Source organism: Conger conger, chromosome 7 (assembly GCF_963514075.1).
Source record: "Conger conger chromosome 7, fConCon1.1, whole genome shotgun sequence".
Classification (NCBI taxonomy): domain Eukaryota; kingdom Metazoa; phylum Chordata; class Actinopteri; order Anguilliformes; family Congridae; genus Conger; species Conger conger.
In genome coordinates, this window is record NC_083766.1 from 16,862,281 (window position 1) to 16,884,297 (window position 22,017).

At 43.8% G+C, this 22,017-nt stretch overlaps 1 protein-coding gene across 5 annotated transcripts in view; it reads right to left on the reverse strand.

Moving 5' to 3' along the window:
* The window catches only part of LOC133132654 (ecto-NOX disulfide-thiol exchanger 2-like), a 176,142-nt gene that overhangs the window by 49,503 nt on the left and 104,622 nt on the right, over positions 1 to 22,017 (reverse strand). For all 5 annotated transcript variants that reach the window (XM_061248249.1, XM_061248247.1, XM_061248250.1 and 2 more), the window contains one exon: positions 4,354 to 4,485. In XM_061248249.1, coding sequence (XP_061104233.1) covers positions 4,354 to 4,485 — 132 coding nt within the window. The remainder of the gene's footprint in view (positions 1 to 4,353; positions 4,486 to 22,017) is intronic.

The following is a 22,017-nucleotide window of genomic DNA, read 5'->3' on the forward strand; positions in this document are numbered from 1 at the left end:
AACTTACTCTCACCTGAACCACATAAGTACCTTAATTCTGCACTGACACCAGCTCCCAAATGGTTTAAAGACTTTAAACTGGTTTCAGAAATACAGCACGCAAAACAAGGAAACCGAAACGGAGCTTATGAGATTGTTAAATGAAATGTAAGTTCTTAGCATTTCTATTACTATTGCACACGCCAGTGTAAGGCACGCAGTTACACCCTGAGCCTTTGGAAGCTCTTTTCTTTGGCCATGAAATGAATGCAAAAGACTTCAGAGATGTAAGTGGTTTGGAAAACATTATGGCAGAGTAGGTCATATCAGGACAGGTGTGATGGACTGCACAGGGAAGGCAGGGAAATAAAGAGTATTTCCAGATAATACTCAACGAGAATGGAAAGGACTAGGAAAAAACCCCAGGAAAAAAGCTTATATAAGTAAATGCATGAATATAGAACAATGTAAATGCATGAATATAGCAAACATTTCATCCTCTGATTGGAGGGGGGGGGCAAAAATAAGGTCAAATATTTATTTTTTCTAAAAGGGAGTACAGCTGGTGGGTGAGCTTGTCACCCCCACGTGTCTTTCGACAATGGAAAAAGGGCCCGGATCAGTGTCTGCTGTACCCTACGCCCCAGGGGATTTGCTCTGTATGAAATGATAAATCCTTGTAAATCCCAAATTCAAATATGGGGTGGGAAGGATATAACAAAAATAAAATCCATCAAGAGCATGCCACAAGACATTAATCTGGTTCCTTTCCCCAACTCCTGGGCCAAAGCAGAAACATTTTGATGGATTTGTTGGAAAACTTCTTCCACTGTGCTCTTGCAGTCTTGCTGCGAGGTCTGGGCCAAGATCCACCAGCACCACCAGACTCCATGAGACAGCCCAAGAAACCTTGGGCAGAGGCCACAAAGAAGACAGGAAAAACAACGGAAACCTCTAGAAGGGTGTTTGGCCCGGGTGAGCAGGAAACTAATACTCAAGTGTGCAAGGGCATCTGTGTGACAAGAGGAGGAAACCAGAGGGCCCAAAGAGGAAAGGTAAAGACCAAGGGGGACATAAGCTCCAACAAAGAGAATCAATATAAAATCTGGGCGACTACATCAAATGTTACGAGATGACACAAGGTCTGGGGACTCCGCAGGGTGGCATTCCTTCCGCAGACTGGGAAATACGACCCGGACATCCCTGAAATCACGCGCCACTGTTATTAGGACAATAATCGGCCCATAAAAATGTGTGTTTAATGCGGCTACAACGCTAGCACTAGTCTAGCATCTGCCAGAATTGCAGGCACTTGGCTCAAACCTGTCTGTTTCCTTTTTCTTTTGTTTGGATCTTACACAATGCAGTGGAGCATCTGCCTTCAAACAGACAGAGGCATCAGTGAGAAAGATCTGCTCCAAACTGAAATTCATTGCAAAGGTCTGGAAAGAAAAACATCATCCAATAAAAGCTTCTTTTTTTTCGGCTATTTTGTTTCCACACATTTTTTATATATGATTACACTTCCTAGAAATGAAAAGCCAAACACCCACACACTGTGTTAATTGCGAGTTCCACTCATTAATTGCCGCATTGAAAACGCCAACGTTACAGTTAGCAGAACCTGATCAGTGCTCTGACCGTCTGACAAAAGTATGCCGCCTGAAATTTTAGCACTTTTAAATGTGTGCAACAAATAAGCCAGATGCAGATTCCAGTAGGTTTTTAATTTATGTTTCCGTTTGGATATCAAGCACCGTTGGAGACAAGCAAATATCTTCAACCCCATCATTACACTTCCCGACATCTTCAGAAAACGCTTTCAAGAATGTTTTCAAATAACTGCTTGAAGCCAAAGATTTTATTTTATTTTACAATTTTTACACAAGCAAGAGCTGCCTTCATAACTGAGCTCACACGAGAGGCACCAGTTGGGTTCTTTTAACTTAAGAGTAGCTGCAGATTGATTTGCTGTACAGAAACTGAACCATGTCAGCTTTGAAGATCAAACAGAGCAAAAACTCTGGAGCTCTGTGCCCTCTCCTGGAAGATGAGAACCTTTGGACCATTTATGCCAGAGTAGAAACACATGACACGGATAAGAGTATGCCTTACCCGTGCATGTACTCTTTTGAGGAGTGAACTCCCGACTCGCTCTCTGACTTGCTCCAAAAAAGAAATGTTTGCATTGTATGCAGAGGTGTTCTGTACATGACATAGATTAATTGAGATGCCGGAGAGAGAGCGGTCCAGTTTATCGCAGTACATCACTGTATGCGATATGACTGCTGATAAATGGCTGAATTTGTGCAGCCTAGCAACACTAGGTCCTATATCTGTCCACAATGAAAACAACATGACTCAAACTGCACTGACAACTGCAAAAAGGGAAAGTGGTGTGTGTGTGTGTGTGTGTATGCGCAGGTGTGTGTGTGTGTGTGTGTGTGTGTGTGTGGCACTGGAAATTATGATGATTTCTCATAATTTCTTTGTTAGAGAAGCGGACAAAGTGCTGATGCAGCCGCACGAAGGCAGTAATTAAGTTGGCGAAAAGTTTGCTTTTGAGAACCAGGAGGGAACAGCTGCGGCCCTGTGTGATTAATGACTGCACAGAGACCGCCATCGAGCATTTCGGTGACAGCGGAACAGTGCAGTGCCACTATCTCTGCCCTGTTGAGTCTAACCCACAATTAGAGGAGGGGAAGGCCAATCGGACCGACTGCACCCAGGACCTGCACAGACTTCACTTCTGCTCTTGATCAAGCGCTGGTTCTTAATGTGACACGCTAACGTGCCTCCAAAACACTTCTCCTACCATCGGAAGCCATTAGAACTACATACAAAAACTGTCTAGGAAATCATGAGAGAAAAACAACAGTGCAGTGGTATAAGCGGGGCCTGTAACTCGTGGCTAAGGTACATAACCGGTCCCCAGAAGATTGGTAGTTCAGCCATGGTGTAGCCACAATAATATCTATTCACTATTGGACCCTTGAGCAAGGCCCTTAACCCCACATTGCTCCAGGGGGGATCGTCCCTTGCTTAGTCTAATCACAACCTAGTCTAGTCTAACCGCAAATATTGCTGAGGTATTGGAAAAGAGCAGCTCTTCTTCGGTCAGATTGATTGGAAGAAAAGACACGCTCGGGAGCAGTGCTCCAGTTTCGCGGGATGAATTAGCCGAGCAGACAGTGGCTCCGGTCCTCGCACGGCTCACAGATCAAGGTGTTCGGCGTCTCTGCCAGCTCACTCGCATCAGTATTCCAGCCAAATGCGCGAGTATATAACCTGCTCAGTAAAGTATATCATTTGCTCTTGAGAGGCGAGACGCCGAGGAAATTGGGTGAAGCGCATACTCGGAAAATGAAGAAGATGGAATGCAAAGTGAAAGGAGCATTATGGGGGTGTATTTTCTAACCCGCCCGCCGATAAACGACAGCTTAAAGACGCAAACAAAGTTTGTGTAGGATGTAGCCCGCTTCTCAACTTCAGCGGTTTGTCGGTGGTAGCATTTCCTGTGGGAAAATGCCCGCCATTGCAACCGTTGCAGTTTTTTTCTTTGTGAAAATATGGACAGGTAACACACCGGATGTATCATCAGCAACCAGCTCTGTAGTCCAACTGGCCTTTGGAGTGGTGGTGGATTTAAGAGAGCTCACCTCGCGATTCTTAAAATGCGTCAAGAGACCGCCTAATAAAGATGGAATAAAATGTGCTAGAGTATTGAAAAATGATGCATGCTTTTACAGGCTTAATGATGCTGAAAATGTCACGATGAAAAGATAAGGGCTCCACGACCATGTAAAGTTTAAGTTCTTTTATCTGACATCCTCAGCTTGCAGAGTTGCAGTCCATCAATGTGAGAAGCTCTCTTAGCATTAATTCAACCATTAAAAGCTTTAAAACAGATGGGGGGCCATCAGTCCCAATACAGTTTTCTGGGTGAGCTGCATACCGATTCCCACACAATAGCACATCCAAATTGGCCCAAAAAGTGAAACTGGCCCGCCAGACACTTTCCACATCAGACCACAGACTGATAAAGGTGCCAAAATTTGGTTTTGCTGACTTGACTGCGGTCGTACACTTCCCCACAAGTGAAGTGGGTCAACAGCAATGAATGTGACAGGCCAGAGTCGCCAGGGACCTGTCTCTGCCCGTTACCGCAGCGACAGGAGACGCTTCAGAGAGAGGCTCTCACCAACAGTGCCGGGAGGCGAGAGTGGCAGTTCTGACACAGGCCATATGACCCGAGTTAGCCGGGTACTATGCTTAAAGGGAGGCTGGGAGACTTTGGACGGCCTGCTGAGAGACACGATGTCGATGACACCATTTGGAAAAGCGAGATGAATTCAGAGGGGGCGATCACAGTACCTGACATGAGGGGCTGTCCGGTCATGCCCATTGGCGCCATCCCCAAATTGGTCATGGCAGTCGCCCAGGCGTTGGGGTCTGATATGGGCATTCCCATCTGGCTGGAGTCCATGGTCATGTTCCGAATTCCTTCTGCAGAAAACAAAAGCAGTTTCAGAACACAATTCTGAAGCCTTCTGCAGTTCCTACACAGTAGAAACGTGAAATAACTTTCTTTCAGCTGCAATGTACCCCCCCCCCACACACACACACAAGCACACACACCACACAAACACGCGCACACACTTCAAAACCCCTGCTCTTTCTGACCCCATTTCCTGCCAACAGAAGATTCTTGCAAGCTAAAACAAACACACTGACATCCCTCAGGAAATGTCAGACAAGCAAACAGCCACTTTGCATATTAAATGCCAACCTCTGCCCCTAATGTTCATCTCCATCTCATGACCCAGAAAACAAACTGGGCCAGGCGTTCAGTTAATCTTAGCATCCTGTTAAGGCACTGTTCTAGAGAATAGGTGGGTCTCTCTGCCCAGGACTGAATACCGACCGAGCCAACAACGGTGTCTGGAAGCCCCCAAGGGATAGACAGGCTTCAGTCTGCCAGGATCATCATCGTTTTCTAGTGAACTCTGCAGGTCCATCGAGAGCCAGTCTGCGTGCTGAAGCTGCACATGAAGAGTCTTCTTTCTTCTCGCTGTTGTCTGTGTAAGCTCAGCTAGTGGGCTGCAGTGTGAAAACAAGCACCTGCCGATATTGCTTGCTTCGAAGAAACCTACAGAGACTGAGGTATGGCCATTCCAAATTCAGGAGGTGGGGGGGGAATGCATAAAGGTGCTATAGGACTGGAGTAACAGTTGAAGAGCCTAATCTCAATTCAGCGTACACTCACGCTCGGTAAAATAAGATAAATAAGTAATAAGCCGGCCAAGAGAGAACAGAGAGACTTCCAGCTGGAGGTCAGAGCACCAAGAAGGTGATTCTGATTTCAGACTACACACATAGCAATAACAAACAAAAAATCTGAGCTGAGAAAGGTGTTGCATGACACGCTCCGCTCTGTATCTGTAAAAACAAGACGCTTTTTCCAACATGGGAAACTGAACTCAACGACATTAGCAGTCAGAAACTAGGTTGCCTGCTTAGTATCACAAAGACTAAGGTGTTCACGGAAATGGTAGTAGGCTGCAGGCTTGTTTGTACAGCAGTGTGTAATGTGTTATGCTGAAGTATGTCTGGTTGTTCTGAAAGAGTGGTTTCTGAGGCAGCAAGGTCAATCGATACAATTGCCAGTCAGCGAGTGTAGTTCGATAGCACACCAGGGATGTGCACATTACAGTGAACACCAGTGAGCTGTGGAAACTGGCTTAGAGACCTATAAAATAGACCAACACTTCTGCTTCATTTAATCACAACCACAAACAAAACTAAAGAAACAATACCCACAGTAGATACCTAATATTGTATTAAATAAAAATCCCAAAAAAAACAAATTTCAATCAATTTATTTTTATGGAAAAATGATAGTTTGAGCAGAAATGATGCATGCACGCACACGCACGCCCAATGAATCCAGGTTGAATACCAGTTAAATAGTTAATTACAATAGACACTGAAGGAAGACATGACATGTCATTAAAGGAAAAGCATATGGGTTATTAGACAGATGCACGAGCCAAGCAAATTGAAGTAGCCTAGTCAAACGAGCCGTGCGAAAGAACAGAATTAGACGGCATGAGCTGGAAACGCAGGAGATCCTGTTTACAGAGGAGATGAAAGGTAATGGAGGCCACTGCAGACCCTAAGTTACTGGACAGATCAATACATAACAGGTTAGCCTCAAAGAAAAAGACAAGATATTTGTAAAAAACGTAAGCATACTTGGAAGGACAGACCTCCTAGGAATTGTTGCTGCCTTCAGCGATTTTGCCAGTAGGGGGTGATATGGTCAAATTAACCCCAATGCCCCAGTGCACTGATGGGGACACAGTGCTACAGGAGACACCGTCTTTCAGAACAGACATTAAACCGAGATCCCACAACACTCATTGCCAAGAGTAGGCCACTGAACCATTTCTCATTTTTACTGGTTAAAGTTATTCCCTCTCATCTAATGTGTGGCTCTAAATGGCTGCCCTACAGCACATTGGTGGCGGTTAGGGCAAAATCACTGTGAAGCGCATAGTGTGAGAAAAGATATTGAGCCCAAAAAAATCCCCTCCAGATATCAATGAAGACCTCAGGAGAAAATATGGAGAAAAGATATAAAGTTAGTTGAGTTCAGCATTTTACATGAAATCAAATAAGAACTACTGCTAAGCAGAGAGCCAGTACTGTTGGAAAGGGACCAATCCAACAATTATAACTTCAAGAAGCAGCACCAAAAGTAATGCAAAACTGAAGTCTTCTGAGGGGAGAAAACTTAACAGTCGAGAACAGATCCTTGTTTTTTTTAGCTGAAATAAAACTGGGGAATGAGATTCCACAGAGATAAAGGCCAACTGAAGGACATAGAAAAACTGAAATAAATATGATATTAGACCACAAATGGAAAGGAATGCATCCCAGGGGAGATGACTGAGAAGTGCAGAAATATGAGAGGAAACCAGAGTGTCACAAGCCTGGTAGTAAGATGAATATGCATTATCAGCAGGTACAGAGATATGCAGGAGCTAAGAGAGGACATCAGATTCAGTAAGGGTACAGAGAGTTGGTCTGAGAAAAGTAGAAGGGAATCCAACAAGATGAGGGGCTGAATATACAGTATGACCAACGAATGAACCACATAATGAGTAAGAGGGAACATAGTGAGTTACTGTTCATTAGATGATATTACATTTTATTTAGATTGTTTTTTCCAAAGTGACGTACAAAAATTTGCATATCAAGGTCATTAGAACAAACTACAGGTCAGATTAGCTATACAAATAATTTACAAAGATGTAAAGCCATGAACATTATATCCAGTACACATGGAAAACTGGCTAAGTCAGTAAGGAATTAGACTGTAACTGCAGTACCAAGATAAATGCAAATACAATATAAATGCAAATACAACTGCTAGATTATCACCACAAAGTACATCAAAGGGGTAAAAAAGATCAGGGTACTCGTCAGAAGAGTCAAGATACAGTGTGAAGAGGTGGGTCTTCAGACTGCGGTGGAAAATTGGCAGGGCCTGAGCAGTTTGAAGTTCAGCATTGCAGTGGTCACTAATTTTAACGTAGTGGAAGGACCATGCCAGTACTGGCTGTGGCTGGCAGCAGTGCAAGGGGATGTAAACCTGGCTCTAGAGGTGGACAGCATCTCAGGACGCGTCAGTGACCAGCCATTGGGCACCCGCAAGCCTGTTCGGCCGCGCGGGAAGCTGCGTGTTTCAGAAGAGAGCAGATGCTCGTCTGCACTCTCTCAAATCAACAGCAGAGGTCATAGCAATGAATTAAAATGAAACCTTATAGCAACCTTAAAATTAAATGGAAGTAAGCCTAAGTTTGATTAGCGGGAGCATGTGTGCACCAAATGGTACTGCAAACAGCAGAGTTGTGCCCATGGACGGACAAGGACAGACACAAAAATGAGCAGAAGGTTTAGTGTTTAACGCTACTCTTGTACCTGCAAAACACCTGCGAGTCACTGGAGCTCACGTGCCTTCGCAGGAGCACCACACAGCCGCTGATAAGAACCCCTGCCCATCAACCAGCTACCTGGGGTATCAAACGTTGTTTTCGCAAAATGGCGTCCAAGCATTCCGCTCAGGTTCAGATGACTAAAAATAGGAATATGAGCCATATTGTCAGTATAAGCTGTGGCACACAGGCTGAGTAATTCTTAGTCCGACAGATGATTAATTCTCCATGTGACAAAAGGATGCGATGCTGAGAGAACTGCTGCTAAGGCGGAGGTGGAATCGACGCACCGGCTGTCCCCTTGAGCCTAAAGAGTCGGTGCAACCTCACTATCGCAGCTTTGGCCCTGGTAATGAAGGCTAATGCTGCCATCCCAGCTCATCCACCAGGGAAATTATGATTCACATTCCTATTGCCACAAAACAGTGTCAGCCGTTTCTAAATTCTAAATTCCTCGATGAAAGGAACAGTTATATGGCTTGTTAACCAAACTGAGAGGAGGGCGAGTGTTGTGAGTGTTGCCTCGGGAACAGAGCTGACAGGGTAGGGTCTCTGCTTCGTCAGCAGCGTAAACTGCATTTGCAAAGACAGAACCTTCTGGAAAGCAGAAAAACTGAAAACGTTTTCATAAATATAATCGCTTGTGCAACATTTGTGGAAAGCTTTCAACAATGATCCAATCAGATGGAAATTTTCAAAAGAACGACCCTCCTTGCTTCACAAGAATTTCACAATATATCGTCTTCCTGTGACTTCTCATTCGAGGAATGTCGGGCGGAGGTTTGCAGACAAGGCGTTGCCCGTACACAGCCAGGGCCACGGTGCAGAGCGTTTGAGCGCAGTCAGTTCCCCATTAGGCATTCCAGATGGATGCTTTGGAACGACTGATCAGGAGAAAGCTGATGCTCTGGATCTCAGAGGCAGCACGCTTCTGTGTGACCCTCACGGCGGGACCCGGGCACGATACCCCGCAGTGCTCATCTGCACCATCACCCGGAGGGCCATGCCATGTCACACTCGTTTGGAAAGAGGTGGTCTGGGATGAATTTCTGCATTAAATTCATACTTTTGTTTGATCTGTTAGAGAAGCCAGAGAAAGACTCCTCATTTGTAGTGTGTTATATGACCTTGGTATGCACTTTTTTGTATGTCTCTTTGGATAAAAGCATTTCCGAAATGTAATGTAATTTGCCTCCAATAGTTTAGCATATGCCAAGCACAACACAGGAATCAGCGGAGGAAGAATTCCATTGCATGAATGAACATTTTTTTGAGGGAAAAAGATGAAGAAAAGGCTCCTGTTTTCAACACGTGAAAGGGAGTGGGTACTGCTCTTTTGACAGACTTGGATTGCCAGTGCCAATGAGATTCGATGGCAAGGAAAGTGTTCCTCTGGGAAATAGGATATGGCTTGATCGTTTAATTGACTGAGCAAATCTATCAGCGCTCTGCTTAATGGCAACTGGCACCTAAGATTCATTACAGAGGGAGGCAGAGTAAACCCCTTGGTCTCTTTATCAGATATGTACTATTAGAAAAAAAGCTGGACAGGTGTAACAAAGGCAAGGAATTCTGGTAAATAAATGTTCACAAAATACAAGGCCAGACAATTTCAGAAACGACAACATGGCCAAAGAAGGCTATACAGAGAAGTGGGAAGAAATGACAGAAAAGAATCGTCCTTCAGTGTATTCACTGTTCAAGGATCTGCAGACAGATTGAAAGGGAAAAAAAACAAAAAAACCTGCGCCTGCAATTTCACTTGGATGAGGAAATGTCACTCATACACTGATGCACGCACCAACTTTGAAACACTCAAACTCCAAACGAATTAAAAGCAAATTAAAACTGAAAACTTGAATAATGTAATTAATGTCACTGTCGTGCTCTTTGCTAATGATGTTTGAACTAGAGTTCAAGCATGGCAGACGTGATGGATAGCGAGAAAGTATCTGACAGGAAGCGCATGCGGAATAATGACGAGCAGTAAACGTAGTCACTGCCATCTCCTTTTGTGTCCAGGCAATACGTGAAGCCAGCTTCCTTGTTGGAAACGCACGCACGCACGCACACACGTGCAAAAGAAACCCTCGTTCCGAGCAGTGGTGCTCCCAGTGTTAAGAGCTATTGTGTAAGAATTGAGAGGGTAGAGCCCTGATGGTGCCAGAGCAAATACAAGGTCAGGAAAACTCCTGACGCTGGACAGAAAATGGCCTTTCTTAATGGCGCTGAACCTGCAAGATACAGTCCGCCCACGCCTGGATGTGGTCAGCGTGTGTACACAGCAGGGCAGAATGTGCTTGGCTTCTAAATAAGACGTGGCCTGTGGCTAAGAAACAGGAGATGCTGTTCGGGGTTTAAACATGTGGTGTACATACAGAGATTGCTTGCAGCTGAAGCTCAGGACTCCGAAAGCTTGTCTTAGTGTGATAGCATTTATTCCTGAGGCCAGCAGATGTTTTGGTTCATTCATAGCTATCTGAACAGAGCTACCTCATGCAACGGCATTTACACACACACACACACGCACACACACACACACACACACACAAGCACACACATTCATGCTCTATCAGAAAATCAACATCAAAGATGGTGTGGCCTTATGTGATTTACTACATTTAATCCTTTTCAGCTTGTCATGAATGGTACGCATTGAGGAGTCAGGGTGGGGCAGACAGCAGATTGATTGAACAGCTTGGATTAGGGCTAATGAAAGCCAGAGGATCTTGACGAAAAGCCTGGAAACAGTTGTCAAATCAAGGGAAGCCTACAGCCCTGTCTTTTCCTGTGGCGCTTTAAAACCGGATGCCTACGACTGGGGCATATCAAGTGACTCCAGGCTCCAGCTCACAGAACTGAGTCAACTCCTTCATGTTTATTCCAGAAAGAAATATTCATTTCCAGCATGCATATGCAGGGGGCCTGGTCAGCAATACTTCCTCGAACATATGGAGCTGATCTAAATCGCTTTAGAGTCAACACAGGGACCTCCTACACGACAGGAACCATCGTTTAGAGGAGCACAGTGAATTAATCTTTCTGCTATCCTTATGCTTCATGACAGGTGCATAAATCATTAATAAACATTTATTTAAAGAAAGACAGAAGAAAGGAGTACCATACCATATGGAGTCTAAGTTAAAACAAACAGCGAGGATCAAACTAAACTCTACAGCGTCAAATGCTGTACTGTATGTACACAACAATTACTGACGTGTTACACACAAGGTCTCAGCGCAGACAGAAAACCGCGACAAATTCATTTTCATACATTTGGAGGAGTATGTTTTTAAGAGCTCTCCACTTAAAAAGGAGCGTCAGTGATTTGCTTGGGAGAAGAAACAGCAATGACTCTTATTTGTGAGATGAACTGCTAAGCGCCATTCGAGGTAGAGTAATGACAGCGGAATGAAGAGTCTATCCCCAGGCTTTTCTTATTTATTTCCCTTTGTTATATGTTCTCGCTTGGCTCTCTGCCATTCTTGCAATTTGCCATCCAGAGGAAGAGTACAAGTTTGGGGAGGCTTGTAACGCCTCACCCACCCCCAGAAGATTGCCCACTGGTTATGTTCGAGAAGGTGGCTGATGAACAGGACTGCTAATGTGAAGTTGCACAGGTCTGAATAATTCATCCACATGGGTCAGGGGGAGTTGGTAGAAAGGTTAACGCAAGCAACAATCGCCAGCTCATTTCATTTTGTTGCATTTTCTCCCCTCTGCAAACATTACTCAGGCGTTTGAGAAATTGTCTATCATTTATGTTGGCAGATATTAAACGTGTATTTCTAACAAAAGTTGACTCTTCCATCTATGTATTACAACCCAGAACTGCTACCCAAACCCTTTTCTTTAACTGACAGAATGAGTAGCTTTCAGCTCTATTCCGGAATTCTCCAAGATGACAGCTAAGATTTCTTCTTGACATTTCTGTTCCAAACCATCAGAGTAGTTGTAAACTCCTGGCAGCTACAAAAGACAATAAAATTAAACCATTAAAAGCATTTACACAGGCTCCTACCTTCCCCGCTGAATGTGTAATGCTCACATTTCTTTGAGAGGCCACAAGCGGCATTTTCACAGGTACACCATCATGACTGATGAAACCCAGGAAAGAACACGGGCAAGATCCTTCCAACTGACCTATGCTGGCCTCCTTCCCCTAGTGGAGGACCTCTGGGTGCAGGTCTGAATGCCGATGGTCTCTCGCTCAGTCCAGACTGCAGTGAGATACCGTGCCCTTTTGCACTCGTGTGACTCTCTCGCTCGCTCACACGCTCTCTCTCCCTCCCAGCATGCATGCACACAGCTAGGCCAGTTTCACCCAAAGCAAAATTCAGATGCCCTTGTTCAACTAATAATAATCCCTCTTCCCTGCTCTACTGTTTTCTTTGCCAAAGGCTGCAAAGGTACACAGTTTGGGGTCGATCCAAGGATAGTTTTGGTTAGTATGCAGACAATGTTGTCAAACAACGAATTCAAAGCTCTGCAGGCCGGTTTTACAATGATCCAACAAAATTCAGCACAAACACATAATCTTTGTCACATCAATAGTGATAGATGGAAATGAAAAGGAAAAGTTTCGGGAAGTCTAAACTGAAGAGAAACAGTCGCTTCACTATAGAGATATTGAACTAATTTTCCAGATCCAAGTAGTAGCAATCATTCATTGTGTAAGAAATCAGGCATATCAATAGTGAGCAACAATACAGTCTGCCACGAAAAGATCTGGAAAATATTTCAGTAGCATTTTCAGAGACCAAGTAAATGAGTGAGGAGAGGCTTAAGGGAAGAGTTCACTTTGTAACAAATGCGAGTGTCATTTTCCTCTTCATTACCAAAGTAGGACACAGTAATCATCAGGAAGGATTTTATTTTAGTTACATCAAATGAAATAAGGTTGAGCCCACAATTATATTGCAATGGTGTTCCATCACAGTGATTAAAACAGCATGCACACTGCATGTCATGTCAAAACACAAGTATAGATACAGACTTGACAGTAATATGTGGCAGAAATTGAAAAAGAAAATAGCTATGGGAAACAACTCAAAGAATAATGAGCCTTCGAGGCAAAGTGAAGATGCACTGGCTAAACTGCCAACCTGAGAGGTTCAGGTCTCCCCCTTGAAACTTGTGCGTGTGTATGTGGGCATCGGAGCACGTTATGTGTGTACGTGCTCACTGATTTTACACCATTCTACCAAATTGAAATTGCTATATTTGTTGAAAAGGAGGTCTCGGACTCCATGCCAGTAAAGAAAAGCCCTGGCTCCTCCAAAAATGGACAGTGTGTTGGCGTGGCCCGAGAGGAAGGCGCTAGCATGGCCAAGGAGGGGAGGAGCTGTGACAGGCCTCAGTGCCAGCCCTGGAGTCCCAAAACCCAGCTCCGCCATCTCCTCCTGCGCAAAACGGCTCTTTCCTGCCACTGTACAAAAGCAGACAACTTTATGGAGCTGGACCCCTTCGCACTCCTCGCATACCGCCATCCCCAGTCTCCCCTTCCAGGGTCTTCTCCATTTCGCCAGGGACGTTCGGCACCCAGGGGAACACGAAGAGGCCGCACGCCTCCCTGAAATATCGATTCCCCTGCCTTTTGGAGATAAAACCCAGCTTCAAAGAGACGGGGGCCCGCAGACTGATTGAAAGAATAAGCCTTTCAAGTCTGCCGTAATCCTTCGGTCCGCTTTGAAAAATTAATAATGCAGTCACACACACGGGTATGCATGTAGGGCACTGCGACATGAAGACTGGATTCATATATTTTCGGGTCTTCTTATTCCCACGGCTTGAGTGAACAGACAGATAACTCTTATTGTTGATTAACAGTGAAATGAGAGGGGTGTACGATGAGATAAGAGCTGTCTGATCAGCCGGCCTGCCTCAGTTCACCACTTATCTGCAGGCTTCTCCCAATTAAGCATTTCATTAATCAGCAAAGGCCAATTAACAGAATTCAATTACAGTTTCAGAAAAACAGGTGAAGGGGAGGCTCTCGTTTAAGCACCAGATCACTACATTTAGAACACAGTGTTAGATAACTAAATTCAGAAATTACATTAATAGGTCATTTTGATTTGAATATTGAATAATTTAATACCAAAAAAAAGGACAAGAAAATGGTCACATTTTTCTTCAACCTACGGTCTTATTTGATATCGGCCTAGGCAAAAAATGAGTGTAACTTTATTGAGATGTGACTCAGCTCTTTTGTACAAGGCAGCAAAAGTATGAGCGTACTTCAGATGTGACAGAAAGGGCCATGTGGTGCAGTACAGGCAGCCCAACTCTAAGGTATGAGCTGCATTTATAGCACTTTCAGTCAAAGTGCTTTACAATTAATGCCTCTCATTCATACACACATACAGACACCGACCAGCTCGTCAGGTGTCTTGCAAAGGGACTCTTCAACCCCCTGCCGCCCTGGGTGTGTCGAACAGGCAACCCTCCGAATGCCAGACGGTTGCCTTCTGAGCTAACGTTGTCCCACTCTCGAGCAATGCGGGCATTTCTCGTCGTGCTCTAGAGACCGTCGACAGCCTCTTCTGAGGCAGGGGGTCCATCCACTGCTGCAGTCATAGAAGAGGGGGGACTCCTCAGTATGGGTATGCGCTTTCATCAGTTCCCACCAAACGCAACGGATCCCATTAAAGCCCAGCGGACACCCGAGGCGGCTCTTGACGGGAACGCACGTCGCGGCAATTCTGTTTTCATGGAAGCCGAGTGGGTTTAGTTCCCACACCCTTCGTGTGATGGATCGCCGTGGCGCTTTGAAGCTGGCATCGTCAGGCTCCCGTATAGGTAATTAATGTCTCTCAGTCCTGTTAAAGCAAGCTATGACAACTGATGGGTTTTCCACACTCAGTGACCACTTTATTCAGTAGACCTCTACACCAGCTTATTAATGCAAATATTGAATCAGCCAATTATGCGGCGGCAACTAACTGCGTCAATGCATGCAGACGTGGTCAAGAGGTTCAGCTGTTTTTCAGACCAAATGTCGCAATGGGGAAGAAACATGATGCAAGTGACTTTGACCGTGGAATGATTGTTGGTGCCAGACAGGTGCTGATCTCCTGGGATTTTCACGCACAACAGTCTCTAGAGTTTGCAGAGAATGGTGCGAAAAACAAAAAACATCCAGTGAGCAGAAATGCATTGTTAATGAGAGAGGTCAGGGGAGAATGGCCAGACTCGTCAAAGCTGACAGGAACGTAAAAGTAACGCAAATAACCACACATTACAACAGTGGTATGCAGGAGAGCATCTTGAAACACACAATGCGTCAAACATCTAAGAGGATAGGATAATACAGCAGCAGAAGACTTGACTCTAAAAAAATAAGTCTAATAAATACCTACTAAAGTGCTCACTGAGTCTATATTCACAGTGTTTCCCAACAGTTACTAATGGGACTAGGGCAAAGGGGAAATTATAATTGATTTACAGGTAGTGCAACAGCGCAATGCTACATCATGTTCGTTCAGGTCAGATCGATGTTACCGTTTATAGTTTCACTTAATGAACAGACAGAGAGAACTGTAAGCTCCAAAATATATGAAATCAAACAGACTTTGTCCCCCTCACTTATGATAGATTCAAATCAGACAGGGCTCCTCAAAGCGACCATCTTTAGTTTGACGATCCTGCACGAACAGTGCTGCAGTTCTGTGAGGTCTGTCCCGCAGTAGCTTGAGGTAAAATGAAGTGACATATTTGGGATTTTAAATGAGGAAAAATAGTTTTAGAAACTTATGTGAAATATCACCCTGCTGTATGGAAACTATATGGGCTAACTGTATGGACTAAAAGTGAGCGGCAGAGGATAAAAAAAAGTGGGGAAAAAAAAGCAATAGCAGCGGGACACGACCTGATTTTCAAACCACAGAAGGGGGCAAAGTAGTGAATGCATGAGCAATCGTGAATAGGGCTAAAATAGATGGAGAAGACATAAAAGTACAAATAAACAGTATAAGTAAGAACCATGGTAAAAAAGCTGCAGACGATGGAGATGCGTGCGTATGAGTAAGAATTTCAGATGTAGAGGCAAGTGAAATGGAGGACAGAGTAACAGCTAAAGCATAAAGTGTCGGAGAAACAAAAGAAGGCGAGGCAAAAGCCAAATCAGAGTAGTCATAGTTGTGGTGGGAAATAATGGGAGAAAAAGTAGAAAGAAGACGGAGGCGCACAAGAGCAAAAATGTGGAAAGATAAAAATCTCACTTCAGCCTTTCCGCGGATCAGCCTCCAGTGATCCGTGCCAGCATTGGCGGCAAACGGAAAAGGCAAAGCTGCTGTTTGAACAATGTAACACCTGCAATTCCTCACGGGGAGAGATGAAACAAGAGCACTAAAGGCTTGCACTTTCAAACACGTTCCAAAATCTCCTTTGGCAGCGTCGGGGAAGGCAGACGCACGCACTCTCTCTCTCCCACATCATCCTGGGATTCTCAGTGACGGGACGGTAAACTCGTTCAGCCCCAAGTTAAAATTCTATGCATTTCCCAATTGATGTTTTGCCAAAAAATACCGGATAATTACTTAAGGCTTTTATTTGGTTTTAGCCTGATATTGACTGTTGCTGTTGAAGGCAGATTCAACTAACAGAGACATAAAACATTTAAAGTTAGAGTTCAATTGTCATCTGCCACCAAGCTACACAACATGAGGCATGTTTCTGATAATCATCGCCAGTTCATCAACCCTGACTAAATTACTGTCTGACAAATAATTAATAAGCAATGCGGAGAGGAAGACCGTGCACGTTCTTACAGAGTGTATGACAGAGTGCTAAATGTTAAATGAGAGAAGCAGTGATGGAATATCCATTTTTATTTTTAGACACTGCATGTTTTGCTGGTACTTCACCTAAGACATAAGGAGGGCTCCCCTTGTATAATGAGGGACTGAGTGGGGCCTATCGCTTGCTTTCCCTTTCTGCACTAATCGCCATCGTCAAATTCTAGCTCTAACACGGCTGCTCTGCAGAAGAACACTAATCTAGTATCACCCATGTAACATGCATGTCGTGATCTTTTTGCCCTGTCTTGCTTTACTTTGTATCTTCATCTAGCACTGTTATGTTGAATTTGTATTCATATTGGTGTCGTATTTGCTTACCTTATCCATTGAATGATAGACAATAATACTTTATCTTTGCCATACATAAAGACTTAAGCTTATATTTACCATGCGAACTAGATATGCTGTGCACGGCAGTAGACAACTGATCCTTTATGTGAATTGTACCTTCATGAATGTGAATTATGTGAATCCGGACCAGTGTTTCGCAGTTGTTACTATGACCTCTGATATGGACGTATTGTACATCGGTCTGGATAAAAGTTTCTGGCAAATAAATGTAGTGTTATGTAATCCTGGTCTTGTCTGATACACTATTGCAATCATTATATAGAAAAGAATTGTTGAGAAACTGGACTTGTAACTCCGAGGCCATGACACTGATTCCCAAGTGAAGTACTGGCAGTTGTATACTTCAGCAAGGCACTTAATTTGAACCGCTTCACCGCATGTAAAATATGAGCTAAGGATAAGAGTCTGCTAAAAGCCCAAATGCAAAGCAATGCATTTATTAATTTGCTGGGTGCTCTTACCCACTGAGTCTCACAAGGTCATCCCATACAAGACTCATAAGGCCAAATTTACTCAGCCTTTTGGAAAGACTTGACGCATTCTGCCCAGGAAACATGCGTTGTATGTATCAAACTGCCGCTAGAACCGCAGTGTGCATACCATCTCGGTGAGTCATCACAAGATGCGCTTCTCTCCTTAATGCATATGCATTTCAGGGTGGAACACAGAAATAAAGAGTGGAGATATTATAAGTGCAAAACTGAGGCTGCACGCATGCAAAATCCATAGCACTATTTAAGATCAATGGCACAATGAATTCAACACAGTATCAGGAAACTTTGGCAGGAAATATAGTTGTCTCAGCTAGGGAGCTGGGTCATAGGGAGATTGTCCATCAGGATAATGTCTCCAAAGAAACATCAAAACACATATTTATAAATTATTCTGTGCCAATAATTCTGGAGCCTACTGTACATGGTGGAGAGAAAGCAGTTTTCCCGCACTTAAACACTGCACTGCAACCTGGTCGTCAACTCAATGTTTCGAAATATGTGAACAGCATTCTGCGAATGGGTATAAAGTACTAAACCCCGCTCTGTTTCCAGGAAGCACACAATGTAACAACCATCCGGCAGGTGCTTGTTGTGATTGAAGCACACTTTCAAAGAGCCACAGGGCACTCCATACACCCTCTGCTCTGCAGCACAGAGGCAAGCAAATGGCTGTTACCCACAGTGCCTCGATCACAAGCGTTCGACTACCTGGGTCTTCCAGCAGAAGAGACATGTCAGTAAACACAAAGGATCCGGTGTGGAGAGTGTTGCCAGACAACAGGCCTTTTTTCCTCCTCCCAGTTCAACAGACGAGACTGGGGATGTGGTCAGTGGGTGGCACACAAGAAGGAAAAGACGGCAACATGCTTAACTCGTTGACTGGAGTCCTTAAGTGGGAATTATCAGAAGTCCTGGTGGTGTTGCTACCAGGGCATTATCAACAGTGTTAAATGGGAGAGATGCATTAAAGACATTCCGACAGCTTGGTAACCTTGTCCCGCTCTTATAGGGCCAGGGCCAAGTGCCACCAGGGACGGCAACCAATCACAGGGTAAAAGGTACCGAAAAAACCCCAGCAACCGCAAAACCCTACCCAGCTGTCATTCAAGCCATAATCTGCAACTTTACCCTCACACAGTGGAAGGGTTATTCATTATTTACCGAGGAGATGAAACAGCCACGGCTGCAGAGCCATCAGGGCTACAGGATATTACGGATATATTAGCCAAGAGAAGAGCAGGCGGAGGGCAGGAGCTTTAGATGTTAGCGGCTTTGATAATGTGGCGCTCCCCAGATCGATTATGGGAGGGGAGATGCAGAGATTACTTTCCGCTCTGCTTATTTTCCTTGAGGCAGCGAGAGAGGGGCATGAGTCTGCCTCTGAACGGAATTTGTCGATCAATTTCCATGCCGTCAATGCTGAACAACTCTGCCGCTCGTCCAGGATAAAGAATAAAAGCTACAGCGAATAAAAAAACAACATCAGCTGATGGAAATTAAATATTCAAACCAATAAAGCCTGCCCGTCACCATGAAAACTGTTCTCAATGCCATGTCTAAGATACAACAGGGTGAATGGAGGAGGATGTTCTTCAAAAGCTCCTTTTTTTTATTCACAGTAACATTTATTCTGCTCTTTTTTCTTCATATTTCCATATCCCAGACTTTCTTTTCATTATTCTTTCCAATGGACGCAATGCTCAGATCTTTGGATAACAGCTTAAGTCCAATCTACATTGAAGCTAAAGGACAGATCTCACAGTCTCTGTCAGCGGTAGGAAGCTTGTAACAGCCAAAATGGTCTTCAGGCCGGTGGATATTAAATCTTCAGCAAGTCGGCGATAACAGTTAAAAGTAGATTGCTGCGAGTTCCCACGATCACACAGAAGAAACAAGAAATGGTGTTTCAAGTTCTGACTTGTAATGGCCTCAAATTAAAGTTGACAGACTGCATTTCATCTCGCATTCATGGTTTCATTTCAAATCCAATATGCTGGACTACAGAGCCAAAAGAAAAGAAATTGTACCAATGTCCACATACTCACTGACTGCACTATAGGCACTTTATAGAGTACAACAATTGCCAATAGTGGCTTTACATGTCGTTCCAGACTTTCAAAATGGAACATCAATTTTGGTCCACCTGTTCACATCCAGTTCTCATCGCATCATTGTTGACGTTACTATGGATACATAAGGTCTATATAGGGCCTCCCTGGATGAAGGGAGCAGATTTGGGCTCTGTCTGATTCCACAGGCATGAAGGCAGCGCTGGCAGTGGGAGAAATTGGTGTTCAGGACACGCAGGGAGAAAAGCCGCAAGGTTTCTGCCTATGACGAGCCGGCGGGTTTGGGTCATCAGGCCTGCTGGGCGGGAGGGAGAGGCAGCCACCCCCGAGCGGTATCGCCTGCAGGGAGGCTCCCAGCCGGCAGCCGGGTGCTGTCTTTAGCCGCTAATGGCCGCCATGACGAAGGAAGGAATGCGGCAGATAAGGCGACGTGCTCAGGCAGCCGCGTGATAAAAATGTCAGTTGGTCTTTGCACAGGGCTCAATATTTACATTTAACTCCTGCGATAAGGACTCGGCAAACCGCACCGGCTCAATGAGGAGATGGGTGTTTGTCAGAGCCTCATATCCACTGAGAGCCTGATTAAGCCAGCTCCCACATTTCTACTTCTGTTGGCAGGGGGAAATAAATAAAACTATTTTCCAAACAATTATCCAATGCTACAAAATTGCGATATTAGTGGCTTCAAAAAGTGGATGAGAGTGACAGCGCAACATTTACGTTAAAAAGAAAGCTATGAAAGAATCGGAACCGGACTTTCCTTTTCCCTGGGTTCGATTTGCATTTCATTGTAGGTCGCTCTGGATAAGAGCGTCTACTAAATGCCTGTAATGTAATGTAATGTAATGTAATGTAATGAATCATGAAAATGCTTTTCTTTTTTGTTAGGGGGGTAGCTCAGTCAAAATGAGGACACATGAAGGTGTCGGTTACATATGATGGTGGTGTAATCTCAGAAACCTTACAATCATCTCTAAAGGAGTAATAGTCTGTAATAGTCTGTCATTTCCACAGGGTTAGTTCACACACCAGGAGAAATGATGGAAAGGTAAGATTACCGGATAAACCAACATACTATTTCCTCAATAAATCGCACGGACCTGCAACACACCCTTTAAAGCTGTGTATGTGTGTGTGTAAACGGAACTATTAATCATATTATAATGTAATAACCTGATAAATGTGGTTTAGTGTATTAAAGCCTACATCATTCTTAGTAAAATATTGCAGTTTGCTTCAAAAGTCAAAATCATTGCCTTGGTATCTTGCATATACTGAATTCAGTTTCTAATTATGGTCTTACACCATAGAGTAGTTCAAAATTGAATACATTTGAAAAATAACTGTTTGGTCTACACATGCATAAACACGCATCCATGGTTTACGGTGCTGTAAATATATCAACGCTAATACCATACATATGTTCTACACTGCATTCGCTGCCACATAATTAGCATGTAGAAGTTTGAAGAAATATCTATATATATATACATACATCTTACCACGAGAAGATTGCATACAGAGAACATTAATAAGTCTCAGCAGGTCTGAAAAATGTAAGGTAACAAATCTCCACAAAGCTGTTAGAAAGGTGTTATTTGTGATTCTAGGACTGAAGGAGAGCGACTGATTCCAATTGCAAATTTTTGTGCAAGATTTTTGGAACGAGAAACCAATGTAATGATGACTTCTGGTTAACACTCAGCAAATATTCCACTTTTACATTTAAATAGTTCTAATTCTGAAAACCAAAGTATGTAATTTCACCATAAAATATGACATTCATCCAAAAAAAACCCAAAGAAACAGTAGGAAAAATTTGTCCCAAATGAACACTAGCATCATGCCAGGCTCCATAATGCCACTTAAACATACTATCATCAATATTCAGAACATCAAATCAAATGATTATATTATATAGCTCTTGGCTATGTATAGGGAGTCACAGAAATCTCCATTTGCTTTAATCCAAGATCTTCAAAATCTTTTTTCCCCCTCAATTCCTCACTATTTATTGTACCCCACAAACTTTACCTAACGTGACCCTGAACTGATCATTTTTCACAAGAACAAATTGGTGAATTCCCAAACATGCTCCAGTTGGCTTGCCTTGATTTACTTGTGCTAATATTCATTATTCATTACAAAGCAAGATGGGGACTCATTCGCACAAAAGGAGAATAATTCATCCAAGGACACAATTGCAGCTTGTTCAGTGGAAATAATGTGACTCTCGATAGAAAACGACAAAGGATTGCAAAAAAATTTCATTTGAACAGCACCTACATACATCCCGCTGATAAAGTGGTCTGATATATGAAAT